The following is a 17,029-nucleotide window of genomic DNA, read 5'->3' on the forward strand; positions in this document are numbered from 1 at the left end:
AGGACAGGAATAAAGACTCAGATGTAGAGAATGGACTTGAGGACACGAGGAGGGGAAGGGTAAGCTGGGATCAAGTGAGAGAGTGGCATGGACGTATATACACTACCAAACGTAAAATAGATAGCTAGTGGGAAGCAGCCGCATAGCACAGGGAGATCAGCTCGGTGCTTTGTGACCACCTAGAGGGGTGGGATAGGGAGTGTGGGAGGGAGACACAGAGGGAGGGGATATTGGGATGTATGTATATGTATAGCTGATTCACTTTGTTATACAGAAGAAACCAACACAACATTGTAAAGCAATTAAACTCCAATAAAGATGTTTTAAAAGTATAATTTCCAAAAATTAGAAATATGAGTTTCATAAAGATATAAAGTGAACGTGTAGAAATTTTATTTAGCCTATCAACGAGGAAAACAGTGAGGTGGTAAACTGATTCTCCGGGTATTTGTGGAACTGGGTATTTATAGGCTTAAAACAAAAACAGTGTTAGATTAAGATTGCTAGGCTACAGGTAAAACTGGATAGTGTCCTACAGGGCTGTAAAACTAATCATTGAGGTTTTCTCACCATTCCGAAATCTGCAAGCTAACATGTCATCTCACAGTATCTGGTTTCTAATCTCATAGTGAATAGAAAAGTCTCAAACACAAGGAAGTTCTCCTAGAGAATTCAGGAATCCTTGGGAGGATTTGTGTAACAACATGCAGTATGACCTGCAGAGAGATGCCGCCACCTCCTCACCCACCCACTCTCCACTTCTGCCCAACTGCCTTAGCTCCAAGTTTTGGATATGTTTTATTAACATTGAAAAAAATACTTTGGCGTTAAAGAAATCTAAGGGTGAATCTCACTTCCTTCACTTGCCAGCTGTGTAATATTGGGCAGGTAGTTACCTGAGACTGGATTTGCTTGCTGCAAATTGGGAGGAGCTTTTGTAAAGTGCCTGACACATGATAGGCACTCGTTAAGTCTTAGTTCTTCTCTTTACCTTTCCTTTTTCTTAAGTGAAAAAAGTTTACCCTTTGTCCGGCCTTCAGAGACAAAGTTTTCTTCCCCTTGGTAAGTGGAATATTTATACATGGAATGGAATATTTATAAATGGAGTATTTCCTGCCTTATCAATAAACAAAGGATGTCACGGTCATCAACGATTGCAGCCCTCCAACGTGAGTGGGTGAGCCCTGAGGAAACTCAGGGCTGAAAAGAATACCTGCCATCTAGCAGCCATCAGAATGAAGCCACTCCCTGCGGTGAGCCCTGAGGAAACTCAGGATGTGAAAATACAGGATACTGGCCACAGATATCTGAGGTGCATATCAAAGGAATGATTTCAGCAAGCCCAGACTCTTGCATCTTCCCATACATACAAAAGCGCTAAATTCTTTAACCTGAGATATCTGGTTTTTTTTAATTAACAATAATCTTTTGCCATTCCAGACTACCTGCCCTTTGTTGCAAAACTCCTATATATCATGGTTCCTCCCCTCGCCTCCTTGGAGCAGTTTCTCAGTTATCTGAAATGCTGTCTCCTGGGCTGCAGTCCTCATTTTGCCCCAAATCAAACTTAACTCGCCACTCTTACGTTGTGCATTTTTTTAAGTCAGTACCCTCCCTCCCTCCCTCCGTCCCTCCCTCTCTCCCTTCCTTCCTTCCTCTCTCTCTCTCTCTTTCTCATCTCTAGTTTATTAGAATAATATCCTAGAACTCTGGTGGATTTTTTCCATTACTAAGAGAGGCATTCTCTTAAATTTTTATTATTCATCTAAGTGGAAAAAAATAGATTTTTTTACATTAAAAATTTAAAGATTAAAAATTAAAAGATTCTTTTTTAATTAAAAATTTCCACCAGCTTTATTGAGATGTAGTTAACCTATAAGATTGTGTTTCAGGTGTATAAATTGGCGATTTGATATATGCATATATTGTGAAATGATTACCATAGTAAGGTTAGTTAACACATCCATCACCTCACATAGTTATAATTTTTTGTGTGTGTGATGAGAACTTTGAAGATCTACCCTCTTAACTACTTTCAAATATGTAATGTAGTATTGTTAACTCTGGTTACCACGTTGTACAGAATGCTTTATTTACAGAACCCTCTGCATATGACAAAATGGAGAGATGTTCCTCAAGTGAAGATGATTTCTTACTGGATATAACTTAGTGTTTCTTGTTTTGAGGTGGGGATGGGGGTATTACTTGTTTAAGTGTAAATATTATCCTTGTCTCCTTTTAAAAGGAGAACTGGCTTTCCGAGTTATCCTTTCTGAAGCCCACTCAGTATCTCAGTGTCTGCTGTGAGCCCTGCTCTGGGTTGAGGTTTGTGAGGAAGGGGTTGGATGCACAGAAGCTCCGAGGAGCATGCTCTCTGCATTCCCCCTTCCTGGTACAGGTCAGCCCAGGTGGGGTTAACGGATGGCAGAGGGACCATGAGCTGGTGTCTGGCACAGGTAACAGGTCATCACTACCAGATCTGTATTCCTGGAGAGTATTCGTCTCTCCCCTTCTCCACAACCCCTCACATGTGGGACACTGAGCTGTGATTCAAAATGACAAAGTCTTCTGATATTGTTCCAATCACTAATTTCTGGAGAGTGAGGAGTAAGAAAGAATTGCCCTTGACTGTGCCTTCCTCACAGAGTATGGTATTAATATAGATCAATAGGTCAGGGATCCCACATTCTAAACTCACTTCTGCCACTACTTATAATGTTGTTTCTTCTTTTTCGTATTTACACATTTTTTTTTCCTTTCCTGCCTAAGTGCAGAATCAGTATGTTGTATACATTGTTCAGTATTAATGGTCACACGAGGGAAAAGCTCTGTAACCCTCTTTCGTCATTTCTGTGTCCTATCTGTAAATGAGGTGATGTGATCAGTGCTTTGATGGTCCAGGCTCAGTTCATTCATTCATTAGGCAACATGTAGCTGTTGAGCAACAGCTCTGTGCCAAGCCCTGGCGGTTTCTCTGTAAACGTGATAAATGAGAACCTGCCCTAATGGAGATAGATTGTAACCAAGGAAACAAATAAGATGATTAGAGACTATGATAAGTATTATGAATGAAAGAAATCAGGTGATGGGAAACTATAAGTAAGCTGCTATTAGTAATTTTAATTAGGGTTATCAGAGATGGTCTCTTTGAGGAGGTGGCTTTCTGAACTGCAAATGGAAGGATGAGAATGAGTCAGTCATAGGAAGAGTTGAGTGAAGAACATTCTAGGAAAGAGAGACAATGCAGAGAGGTGTGGGATGAATTTGGCTTGTGCACGGACCAGAAAGACAGACCTTTGGCTGAAGTGGAGTGAGTCTGGTGGGTGGAGAGGTGGACAGAGGCTGGCAGGGTCATTTAGGGCTTTGTAGATCATGGGAAGGAATTTGGGTTTATTCTAAGTGCAATGGAAAGCTTTTAAAGAGGTCTAAAGCAGTGGAATGGTATGAGCTTATTAAAAGAAGGGAAAGGAAAGAATAACTACGGCTGTTGTGTGAAGAACTGAATGGCAGATGTCAGGCTTGGGAGTAGGGAGACCAGTGAGGTCCTGGTGCTTGGCTGTGGAGAAGGTGGTAGGGATGTGAGAGAAGGAGGCCTTGAAGGTTTGACTAGGTTATGGTGGGTCCCAAATACCTGGATGAGGAGCTTGGATTTGATTTTTGCAGCTGTGAGGGAGCTTCGTGTGTGAGTGTGAGTTTGTGAGTGAGTGAGTGTATGTGTGTTTGTGTATGACTGTGAGTTTAGGGGTGAGACTGAGTGTATGAGCCAGTGTGTATGAGCGTGGGGTGCATGTGTGGATTTGTGAGCAGATGTGAGTGTGTGTGTTATGTGTGTATGTGTGTGTGTTTGGGTTTTTCTCCTGTTGCAGATTTTGAACAGGCCAGTGGCATGATGGAAAGGGCTGCCCTGTATGCTACAGATAAAGGCTGCTGACAGGGAGACTTGCTGGGCGGGTAGTGGAGTTAGACGTGACACGAAGGCCCAGACGTGCTAACGTGGCCAGCCATGGAGAAAGAGACGACTGAATCGGGCAGGTCCTGTTCTTTGTTTTATTCTGCTTCTGGGTTGGATGAGACTGAGGAGTGAAGACCCCACTGAAGGAGTCACATTCTCTTCAGATTCGCCCAGTCTGATTGCTGGCTGAGTAGCTTACTCGTCTTATTAGTGACAAAGCCAACCCTAAATTAAACCTCACTTAAATTCATGTGTTGGTTTCTCTGAAAAGAATTCCATTAGTAAGAGTTAAGTGGAATGGTTCTACTGCAGCCCACCCAAACTGTCCCCACTCTGCCTTGAGAGGTGCGCGTGCACACACACACACGCATGCAGGGAGTACACGCACACGTAGGGAGTACACACACACACGGGGAGTACACACACACGGGGAGTACACACACACACACGGGGAGCACACACACATGCACACACATTGGGAGTACACACACACGGTGTGTACACACACACACATGGGGAGTACACACACACACGGGGAGTACACAATACGGGGAGTACACACACACACACGGGGAGTACACACACACGGGAGTACACAACATGGGGAGTACACACACACACACATGGGGAGTACACACACACATGGGGAGTACACACACACACGCACACACACACACATTCTCTTTTATATTTAAATTTCTTGATTCTTGAGAAACTCATTGTGTTTTTTGTTCCCCCCCAGGATATCTTTGAAGATGCCTTGGAAACCCTCTCTGTGTAAGTAGTAACATAATAAAAAAGTATGTAGTAGAGAAAAATTGACGGTTTTCTTATAAGAAATGTAAATATTTCTTCTCATTTTTTTGAATTTTTTGAGTGTAGTGGCTATTGTTGGAAAAATTCACTTCTCCGTAATTTAACAGTTAGGATGTGATTAAGCTTAAGAAAGGATCTGTCTAAAGTTACTATCAAATATGTTTTTGAGTCTTATTTCTTGTAACCTTAATTAAACTAAAATGAAAGAAAAAATGTTTTCCAACAAATTAAATTTTATTTGTTTATAGCTAACCCTTTTACATCTTGCCCATATTTATTTACATGGTTAGCCTCATATTGTAGATTTTTGCTTTTGGTTTGCCCTTAGTTTTATTATAAGCGTTTCCTTTAAGCCTACATAATTTTTGTAATGATTTTAAATGACATCATATTAGATCAAATGGAACATTGCAATTTACTTATTCATTTCTCCTTTGTTAGACATTTAGTTTTTCACTGGTTTAAAAACTTAAAACTAAGTAGTGAACATTTTAATGTGTATAGCTTTATCATATTTTTGAATATCTCCAAAAGGTTAACTTCACCCATGTAGAATTATTGGATTAAAAGGGATGAATATTTTTATTCTTAATGTGATATTTCTCAAGTTGCCTTTCTGTGTTAGTTAGCTCAGGCTGCCATAATAAAATACCATAGACTGGGTGGCTTAAACAACAGAGATTTATTTTCTCACAGTTCTGGAGTCAGAGATCAGGGTGCCAGTGTGGTCAGGCTCTGGTGAGAGCTCTCTTCCTGATTTACAGATGGTCACCTTCTCGTTGTGTCTTCACATGGCAGAGGGAGAGAGAGCGAGAGAGCAAGATTTCTGGGGTCTCCTCCTATAAGGGCATTAGTCATGAGGGCGCCCCTCTCAGGACCTGATCTAAACCTGATTATCTCCCAAAGTCCTCATCTCCAAATACCATCACACTGGGGATCAGGGCTTCAACATGTGAAACTTGGGGGGACGCTATTCAGTCCACAGCACTTTCAAAAGAGTTTCACCAGTTTGCACGGCTGTGAACTGCGTATAAGTGAAGTGGTTTAAAATGTAGCATTATCATCCCTAGGTATTATTTGAAACCATTTTGCTGCTTAAATGATACCTAATTGTTTTGTCTTAACATTTTTTTCTGGGAGTTCCCTAGTGGCCTGGTGGTTAGGATTCTAGGCTTTCATTGACGTGGCCTGGGTTCAATCCCTGGTCAGGGAACTGAGATCCTACAAGCCATGTGGTGCACACAACCCCCCAATTTTTTTCTTATAATCACTGTTTAGTCCGTTGCATTTCCTTTTGTATGAACTCTAGTCTTCTTTTGCCTATTTAACTTTTTTCTCAATGTTTCTTTTACATACTTATGAACTTTAAAATATATATACACCTTCATATTTTGTCCTATTTGCTACAGATACTTTCCCTTAATTGCTATTTTTATGTTAGAGTTGCAAATTTTTATATTGTCCAAAAGTTTTAGTGTTTATGTCATTGAATGTGTATGTGAATAAAAAACTTAATTGTGATTAGGATTTTAAAAAATAACCTTTCTACTGTGCAACAGTTTCAGATTTACAGAATTATTATGAAGATAGTATGGAGAGTCCTCTATATCCCACACTTGTTTTCCCTATGATTAATTTCTTACATTAGAATGATATATTTGTCACAATTAATAATCTAATACAGATACATTGTTATAACTAAAGTCCATACTTGATTCAGATTTCTTTAGTTTTTATGGAGTATCCTTTTTCTGTCCCAGGATCCCATTCAGGACACCACAGTACAATCATTCGTCCTGTCTCCTTAGGCTATGCTTGATTGTGACAGTTTCTCAGAGTTTCCTTGGTTTTGAGTACTGGTCATTTGTTTTGTGGAATGTCCCTCAGCTGGGATTTGTCTGGGTTTTTTTCCTCATGATTAGACTGAGGTCATGTGTTTTTGGGAGGAAGATCACAGACCTAAAGTATCATTCTCATCACATTATATCAAAGATACATGTTATCGACCTGGTTTACTCCTGTTGATGCTAAACTTCGTCACTTGGCTTGAGATAGTGTTTGTCACATCTTGCCACTGTAAAGTTTTACTCTTTTTCCCCCCCTTCCCTTTTCATACTGTACTCTTTGAAAGATAATCTACTTGTGTAATTTAAAAAATGACTTTAAAGGTGAGTGCATTATTTGCCATCCAGAAATCTTACTCAGCTCTTCTGTGGCTTCTCCGCTCTGAGCGTTGGCAGGAATTGAGCTTGGGCGGCCTGGTAGACTGAAGTCGAGGAGGTAGAAAAGGATCTGACTGTGGGGCGGTGACTGGAATTCACCAGTGGAAGCGCTGCTGTTCCCAGTGAGAAGCTAGAACACTTGACACACACCAGAGAGGGGTTCAGGTCTTGGAGATGAAGACAGGTCAGACTGATGTAATTGACATGACCGATGGGTGGCACACGTTAAAATTTGTGTTTCTTTGAGCTTTCAGTGGCTGCATTAGACTGACAGTGGCTTTACCTTTGGGTCTGAAAGGCATTGTCAGCAATTTCTAACACCTATTAGTTTTTATTTTATCTATTTTTTTTACAGCAGGTTCCGATTAGTTATCTATTTTATACATATTAGTGTATATATGTCAATCCCAATCGACACCTATTAGTTAAAAAAAAAGTCAAATTATAGGGAAACAAAAACCTTCTGAACTTGACTTGCGATTTCTGGTTTTCCAAGTAAGGAGCTTGAAGTTGCCACTTTGTCCTAACAACAAGTAAAGAGGTAAACAGACTTGAAAATTCTACAACTCATTTTGCATCCATAAGAAAGGAGAGGATACAGGGAAAATCACTGCCCCCAAGCCTGGAGGGACAGAAGGGCAAATACAGGGAGTCATGGTGTACAGAGTTGAAGCCAGGGCAGGGGTGGGAAAACGTCACCTGTGATCGATGAATTGCTGGGGGCTCAGTGTGAATAACTCTGGGAGTTGAGAACCATAAGGAGACCCACTCATATGGAGCCCCTCCACCCCCAATGTGAAATTTGCCTCCAGAAGCTGTACCAGATTTATACAGTAAATAGAGGAGAAAAATCCCTTTGGGCTTCCAGTAGGGTGAGAAGAAAAAGAACCATTCTGAAATACATCAGAGTTTACTGTTCTTAACAAGGCCTGCCCTCAGGGGAGAGTAGTTAACCAGAACCTAACTGACCCTGGGGAGCTCTAGCCCACTCTGGCCATCCTGTCCCATCTAAGAGAGAAGGAAAACTGAGAAGCACTTGAGAAGTTCCCAGTCCAGAGGCACAGGCTCCCTAAAAGACTGAGACCTCATCACAGGTGGATAGAATGCTTCTCCTCCCCCATGCCTCACCACCACATGACCACAGGCCTATTTATAACAGTTCCTTTTATCATGTACATCATGTTTAACTATCAAGAAAGATTACAAGGCAGACCAGTAGGCAAAAAACACAGGTTGAAGAGACAGAGTAAGCGTCAGAACCAGACGTGGCAGGGATGTGGGAATTTAAAAGAACTGTGGTTAATATGCAATGGGCTCTATGGAAGAAGTAGAGAGACTGTAGGAATAGATGGGTAATGTAAGCAGAAAGATGGAAACCATAAGAAAGAACCAAAAAGAAATGCTAGAGATCAAAACACTCTAACAGAAATGAAAAATGCCTTTGATGGACTTATTAGACTGGACATGGCTGAGGAAAGACTCTCTGAGCTAGAGGCTGTAGAAATAGAATCCTGAATAGAGTGGAATAGGGTCCTCAAAAACTGAAAAGCAAAGAGAACAAAGAGTGAATAAAACAGAACAGAATACCCAAGGACTGTGGGGCAACTACAGCAGGTGTAACATATGCATAATCGGAACATCAGAAGGAGAAGAAAAGAACAGAAGAAATATTTGAAACAATAATGTCTGAGAATTTCCACAATTAATGTTAGACACCAAACCACAGATCCAGGAAGCTCAGAGAACACCAAATAGGATGATTGTCAAAAAATGACCTCTAGGTACATTATTTGTAAACTACAGAGAATCAAAGATAAAGAAAAAATCTTGAAAGAAAAAATACACCTTACCTATAGAGGAGCAAAGATAAGTATTACATCCAGCTTCTCCTCAGAAACCAGGCAAGCAGAAGAAAGTAGAGTGAAATGTTTGTATTGAGAGAATAAAACCATCAACTTAGAATTCTGTACGCTCTGAAATTATCTTCAAAAGTAAAGGAGAAATAAAGACTTTCTCAGGTGAATGAAAACTGAAGCAATTTGTTGCCCATAGATCTGCCTTGTAAGAAATATTAAAAGAAATTCTATAGAGAGAGGAAAAATAAATATGGGTCAGAACCTGAGATCTACTTAAGAAAAAGAAGAACATCAAAGAAGGAATAAGTCAAAGTAAAATAAAACATTTTTTCATATTCTTAATTGATCTAATAGATAACAGTTTGTTGAAAATGATACCAACAGTGTATTTGGTTATATATGCTTATGTTTATATCTTATGTATATATACATGCTTATGTATGCTTACATATAAGTGAGATGAATGACAACAATGATACAGGGATGGGAGGGAGGAATTAGGATTATTTAGTTATTATAAGGTACTCATACTACCTGTGAAATGGTATAGTGTACTTTAACGAGACTTCGATTAGTTGTAAATGTGTACTGCAAATTCTAGGGCAACCACCAAAAAAACGTAAAAACAGAAGTAAAGCTGATGTGCTAAGAAAGGAGAGAAAATAGAGCATATAAAATGCTCAATTAAAACAATATAAGGCAGAAAAAGAGTAGAAGACAAGAATAGGAACAAAGAACAAGGGCAACAAATAAAAAACAGTAATGAATATGGTAGATATTAATCCAACTATATCAATATTCACTTTGAATGTCAGTGGTGTAAATTTACCAATTAAAAGACATTGTCAGAGTAGATCAAAACACATGGTCCAACTATATGTTGTCTACAAGAAACCCACTTTAAATAAAAGACACATATAGAGTGAAAGTAAATGGACGGAGAAAAATATACCATGCTAACACTAATCAGAAGAAAGCAGGAGTAGCTATACTAATTTTGGACAGAGAGACTTCAAAGTAAGGAAAGTTATCGGGGATAAAGGAAGGCATTACATAATTGACAGAGGGGCCAGTTCTCCAAGAAAACATAACAGTTCTCAATGTGTAGGTACCTAACAACAGAGCATCAAACTACAAGAGGCACAAACTATATACAAGGAGAAATAGATGATTTTGTTACCGTAGTTGGTGACTTCAACTGCCTTCTCTCAGAAGTAGATCCAGCCGGGAGAAAATCAGTAAGGTCATAGATGAACTAAAAAAAAGAAAATCCTGAACTTAACCCAACTGAAGTTAATTTAGATCCCTATCTCATGTCAACCCTAAAATTGCTAGCCCAGTAGTCCAACGCCATTTGCTAAGTCTGTGAGTAAAAGAAAATTTATGTTTGATGCCTACTTTATCAAATAATACACTCATTAAAATGATAATGCTGTGTTTCTGGGCTTTCTGTTTTGTTCCTTTGACCTATATGTCTGTGTTTGCACAAAAACTGCTCTATCTGCTTTAGATGTTTTGATTTTAGTATGACTGGTTCTCAGAAGAATAGCATCCAAAAGTGACCCATGTGATCGAGATGTCTTTGATTCATGACTATCAGAAACCTGTTGTGAACTCTTAAAATGTGGAATTCTTGGAGGCTTTGTATGTCTTAGCGTCTTTTATCCTACTGTCAACCATATTACAGTTTTCTTCTCATCTTGAAAACAATAGTTTTTTAATGCTATCTCACTTTCTTGTTATCTAACATTTTCTTTTCCATTCATTGCCTCTTTCAGCCTGTCTTCAGCTGCATTTATCTGCTGTTGCCAGCATTTTTTTTACTTCCAAATTTAACTTCCCTGTCCTGCTCAGTTTACCAAACCCAAAAGTTTACCCATTCTAGAACTTGCCTTGTTCTTTTAGTTTTCTGATGTGCATTATTTCTTGTGACACCTAAGACTGTTTCTTAAACAGTTTTGTGTTTCCTTTTCAATGTTGCCAAAATGTCCCTGGTACTTGCTTCTCTCACCTTAGTTGTAGCAACACATAATAGTAATGCTTTACCTAACTGAGAACCTTACCTCTTTGAAATAGAGCCCAAAGCCAGAAAGGGTAGCCAAAGTAGGTATTAGAGCCCATGCTCTAAAAATCTTGCCCTTTACTTGTAGTAGAGGATTCCATCCAGAGTCTATTTACAATGAATGTAAGTAGACTTATGCTTTTTGTCATAGTTTTGCCAGAGTTCTAAGAGGTATGGTGAGAGGATGGTTTTATTTATTTATTTTTATTTTTAAATTTTTTATATCTTTATTGGAGTATAATTGCTTTACAATGTTGTGTTAGTTTCTGCTGTACAACAAAGTGAATTAGCTATACGTATACATATATCCCCATATCCCCTCCCTCTTGAGCCTCCCTCCCACCCTCCCTATCCCATCCCTCTAGGTGGTCACAAAGCACTGAGCTGATCTCCCTGTGCTGTGCAGCAGCTTCCCACTAGCTATCTATTTTACATTTGGTAGAGTATATATGTCAATGCTACTCTCTCACTTCGTCCCAGCTTCCCCTTCCTGAGGAGGTGGTTTTAGAAGCCAGTTTGTTGATAGTAGCAAAAAATGGCAGGGAAAGAAGAAAGTAAATATGACATACAGTCATAGAACTCCAAAGCACAGCAGTGTGGTTTTACCTAGCTTAGGTGCACACAACAAGATGTACCTTTCTGGTGAGTCAAGCCCTTGGACTTGACAGGTGAACTTGAGCACCAGTCTCAGTTGCCATTTACTGCCTGGGAGATCTGGGACAGTTTCTTTCTTTCTCTTTTTAAAAAAAATTTTTTTTTGGCTGCTTTTGGGTCTTCATTGCTGTGCGCGGGCTTTCTCTAGTTGCGGCGAGCGGGGGCTACTCTTTGTTGCGGTGCGCGGGCTTCTTGTTGCGGTGGCTTCTCTTGTTGCAGAGCACGGGCTCTAGGCATGCGGGCTTCAGTAGTTGCAGCACGCAGGCTCAGTAGTTGCGGCAGGTGGGCCCTAGAGCACGTGGGCTTCAGTAGTTGCGGTGCGTGGGCTCAGCAGTTGTGTGCAGGCTCTAGGGTGCATGGGCTTCAGTAGTTGTGGCACGCAGGATCAGTAGTTGTGGTTCGTGGGCTCTAGAGCGCAGGCTCAGTAGTTGTGGCACACGGGCTTAGTTGCTCCACGTCATGTTGGATCTTCCCAGACCAGGTATCGAACCCGTGTCCCCTGCATTGGCAGGAGGATTGTTTTTTTTTTTAATTTTTTAATTTATTTAAAAATTTTTTTAACATCTTTATTGGAGTATAATTGCTTTACAATGGTGTGTTACTTTCTGCTGTATAACAAAGTGAATCAGCTATATGCGTACGTATATCCCCATATCCCCTCCCTCTTGCGTCTCCCTCCCACTCTCCCTATCCCACCCCTCTAGGTGCTCGAAAAGCACCGAGCTGATCTCCCTGTGCCATGCAGCTGCTTCCCACTAGCTATCTGTTTTACATTTGGTAGTGCGTATATGTCCATGCCACTCTTGCACTTTGTCCCAGCTTACCCTTCCCCCTCCCCGTGTCCTCAAGTCCATTCTCTACGTCTGCATCTTTATTCCTGTCCATCAGGAGGATTGTTAACCACTGTGCCACCAGGGAAGTCCCTCTGGGACAGTTTCTAAGTCTCAGTTGCTTCATCCTCTCACAGATTTATTGGGAAGATAAAATGAAATTTAATTTCAATGTGATAATGGGTATAAACACGTAGTAGGTGCTCAGTAAATATCGGTAGTATACTACTCCCCCACCTTGGATGCTGTTTATCTCCACTGAGAAAGGCATGTTCATATTGCTGTCTCTGAGACATTGGAAAAAGTTTAAATTATATCTAGTATATTCTATTTAAGAGGGTAGAGACTTGTGTCACATATGTTAAGAAAATTCCAAAATGACTAAAATTGTTTTCAAACAGCATTTGAAAGTTAGTAGGATGTGCTTCATTCACAGGGAAAGCTCTCTTGGATGTTTCTCTTTATTCCATAACATAGAGTGTGATATTACTGTACTATGTCTCCTGTATTACTGACCCTTTCTGAAATTAAAAATATTACTGAAGTAATCTGTTATTCAAGATTTTTCTTTTAAAATATTATGTGCGTTTTCTCTCTGATTACAAGTGTATGTTAATTGTAAAAAAAAATTCTTCAGTTTTTTTTATGTGAACTTTTATTTTGTCCTAATTTCAGCGTTTGCCAAAATTTCTCTCTCGTTCCCTCTTATTAAATTTACGATGCCACGACATTCCTCTTGTGATACATTAGCTGCTGAAATCAGTAGAGTTCTTTTTCCATATGCTGATTGAACCGCATATTTTGGTTTTATATTTTGGTTTTATGTGCAGGTAGCAACGCTTCCACCTCTCTGTAGCAGGATGTGGTCCTCTTGCCAACCTGGTGATTAATTTCTTCCTGTGAATACTTTCTCCTGAATTTCTAATGAAATGCAAGTGAACAGATGAGGGAGACCTTAAAGTATTTCCACAAAAGAAAATTATCTCCTACTCTCCTTTTCTGCTTAACGAATTCACCACCACAGATGTAGGTTTTCCTAGTTCTGGATCTTTGTGGTAACAATTGTGTTATTTTAAGTGATTAACTATTTGGGGAAGTTGCTAGATTTACAAGCTGGTAGATCGTACAAACATCTCTAACATTTAGAACTGGAGGGAAAATTAGAGATTTTTTTTTTTTACACAGACCTCTCACTGTTGTGGCCCCTTCCGGACGCGCAGCCTCAGCGGCCATGGCTCACGGGCCCAGCCGCTCCGCGGCACATGGGATCTTCCCGGAACGGGGCACGAACCCGTGTCCCCTGCATCGGCAGGCGGACTCTCAACCACTGCGCCACCAGGGAAGCCCAGAGATTTTTTTTTTTATAAAACAGTTAGTGGGACATTGAACATGTCCTTTCTAAAAATTAAAAAATTGTTTATGAAGTTTCTGACTTGTTTAGCATAGGAGGTAATCTCTCAGGGAGGAACCATACATTAGACCCATCTCATGGCCTATAGAAATTTGCTAGAAGATTAGCTCTGCCTTAGTCTCTGGCTCCCTGATTTAACAATTCCATACTGGTATGTGCTTCTTGGTGCTCTGATGACTGGGTATCCTTCTTGCCCACTGTTTGTACACAACTACCGTATCTGAAAATGTAGTGGTGGGTATCAAGTCTGTTCATGAATTAAGTGATATGACATGTGAAGAATAAATAAAATGTTCCAGGGTTTCCAAAGAGCTGTTTCTGGTTGGGAGATCGGAGTGGCTGGCATTGGTTTTGGGTTTTGAGAGATACCAGGGTTGCTTGGGACACCTGTGGACACAAGAGATTTTGGGTCACCATGGATTCCTGGCTTCCACTTAATGAGAAGAGTAGACTAACTGCTTGGAATCAAGTGAATTGGTAGTGTTTTCAATTAACCTCTTTCTCATCAAAACCACAGTGGGCCATGGCACAAAAATCTAATTAACTGGGGGGCCTGGTCGGGTACTACTTAATCAAGATTTTCTTTTTATGATAGTTTAGAGAAGTCAGAGGAGACATCAAATTTATGTGCAAAGACTGTTAGAGCAGATTCAGGTTTAAGATGTTTTCAGCAGTGATCTCTTAATATTCCATAGTACCTTATTAAAAATTTTGAATTTATCCTTATATAGAAATTCATAGGTGTTTAATCAAGTCCTGAGGCAATGGGATGTGTGTGTTCACGTACAGGAACTACGGTGAATTTGTTCTTACGTCTAGAAGTTGAAAGAGGCAGACGTTTTTAGTCAGGCGATAAGAAGCTTACAGTAGAATTAAAAATATTTTGTAGTGTAGCTTTTCTCATGGATTTCGTCCTTCTTCACACCTTCTCTTTTGAACTACAAACTGTAGATTAGAATGAGGTAAAGCTTTTAAGGCAACTCCGCCCCTGCCCCCCATCAGTTTAGATCAGTTAATTATGGTGCAATAATTTTGTCTGTTTTAAGGTTATCTGGGGTGATATTCGGTGAATGACAGTTGAAAAACATCTAGTTAATATTTTTCTTCATAGTAGTTAAATTATAACTGGTAACTACAGGCAGAGTTAGATTAATTTTCATATTTATGTGATCTTTTCCTTGACCCAGCTTCTCTGTCTAGGTAATCCAAATGTTGCTCAGGTCTGGAGGGGCACCTCTCTGCCCCGACCTCAACCTGATTTTTCTTAACCAGGTTGGCATTTAATTATTTCATTGGATCTAAGATGCCGCTGACATTGTATATACCACTGAGGAAGGAGAAAAACACAATGGAGAATTTTACAGGTGACTTTGCCTAAGGGAAGGGAAAAATAAAACTGTCATGCAGGAAGACACAGTAAGGAAATGTGTGTATTTCAATCTTGGTACTAGGTAGGGAGGGGAAAAAAACTTCTCTTGAGATTCTCTGCCCTGGGAACTTTAAAAAAATAGCTCTATCATATTATGAATTTATATCCCATAAAATCCCTGTTTTAAATTTACAATTCATTGGAGTTTATTATATTTACAGAATTGTACAACCATCATTACAATCTAATTTTAAAAAATTGGTCACCCAAAAAAGAAACCCTGCACCCCTTTATAGTCATTCTCCTTTCCCACTCCTATCCCTAGGCAACCACTAATCTAATTTCTGCTTCTAGATTTGTCTGTATAGACATTTCATAAAAATAGGATTATTCAATATATGTTCTTTTGTGTCTGGCTTTTGAGGTTTATCCATGTTGTGGTATGTGTCAGTATTTCATTCTTTTTTAGGGCTGAATAATATTCAACTGTGTGGATATACCACATTTTGTTTATCCATTCATAAGTTAATAGACAATCAGGTTTTCTCCAGTTTTTGACTGTTGTGAATAATGCTGCTATAAACAACTGTGCACAATTCTTTCTGTGGACACATGTTTGTAATTCTCTGGCATATATACCTAGGAGTGGAACTGATGGGCTGTATGGGAATCCTGTGTTTAACTTTTTAGCACTCTCAGAATTTCAGTCACAAGCTGGTTTGTGGTCTGAACATTAGGTACCAGTGTGGCCCAAACAGCTTCAAGCAGGTAATTTAATTTTCAGTGGATCAGCTTGGTTCTGCCTTCAGGTAACTGGCAGAAGCAAGTGTGGATCCTTTCCCTAAGAATTTAACTTTGATCTAGGGCAATCAAAGTTGCTCTTGATTTTAAGATACATCTGGGTTTTGGGGATATTACATGATGAAAAATCTGTGTTACAGAGTCCATGGAATACAGTGAATGGAAATAAATTTCGCTAAAAAGCCCAGAGTGAGCAGCATCTCAAGCGTCTTTTCCCTGTATTGAATTGCTTTTCTGTGTATTTTCTTTTGTACTGTTAGGTCTTCTTTAATGGTCAGCTATTGTATTGGAACCTTCCACAATAAGTAGTTCTTTATACAAGCTTATGGGGAGGGGGAGGGAGCGTATGCACATTTTAAGTTAAGGTATGTATATTCTATGAATGCTTCCTTTCACTCTAAGGAGGAGTGACAGTATTTCCTAAGCTCAAAGGAAAGCTTCTTAGTGACCCTTTGGTCCAGTTGTCTCATTTGACCAAGGAGGCCCAGGGGAGGTGGAAGACTTGGTGGTGGTGGTGGCAAAATGAATGGAAAATGACTCGTAAACCCTTATGGACAGGGCCTTTGTCATTGTGGTTCCCTTTTCTGCAGGCTCAGGAGCCTCTCTGACCATCACTCAACCCCAGGTAGCAACACCCAAGTTGTGCCTGCAAGTCAGAGAAGCCCTGCTCCCAGTACTGACTTCCTTACCTCCTCCAAGAGTGGCCTGGGCATGACTACTACTCTGTCCGGGACTACCTTAACAGTTGTAATGGGAAATAGGTCCAATCCTTACCTATTTGATCACTCACTTGGATGTTTCACAAATGCCTTAATTAAAAATAAATAAATAAATAAATAAATAATTTATTTATTTTGGCTGAACTGGGTTATAGTTGTGGCATGAGGGATCTTTGTTGCGGCATGCATGCGGGACCTAGTTCCCCGACCAGGGATCGAATCCAGGCCCCTGCATTGGGAGCGTGGAGTCTTACCACTGGACCACCAGGGAAGTCCCCGCCCCCAAATGCCTTAATTTCTGTGTTTCAAAGTGAACTCTTGATGGCCGCCTCCCTCA

General features: G+C 40.0%; 1 protein-coding gene across 1 annotated transcript in view; it reads left to right on the forward strand.

The window, feature by feature from the left end:
• The window catches only part of TTC39B (tetratricopeptide repeat domain 39B), a 146,745-nt gene that overhangs the window by 32,476 nt on the left and 97,240 nt on the right, over positions 1–17,029 (forward strand). The window contains exon 2 of the mRNA XM_029203285.1: positions 4,695–4,729. Coding sequence (XP_029059118.1) covers positions 4,695–4,729 — 35 coding nt within the window. The remainder of the gene's footprint in view (positions 1–4,694; positions 4,730–17,029) is intronic.

The sequence above is a fragment of the Monodon monoceros genome, unplaced genomic scaffold, assembly GCF_005190385.1.
Source record: "Monodon monoceros isolate NGI ecotype Baffin Bay Population unplaced genomic scaffold, NGI_Narwhal_1 Super_Scaffold_5, whole genome shotgun sequence".
Classification (NCBI taxonomy): Eukaryota; Metazoa; Chordata; class Mammalia; order Artiodactyla; family Monodontidae; genus Monodon; species Monodon monoceros.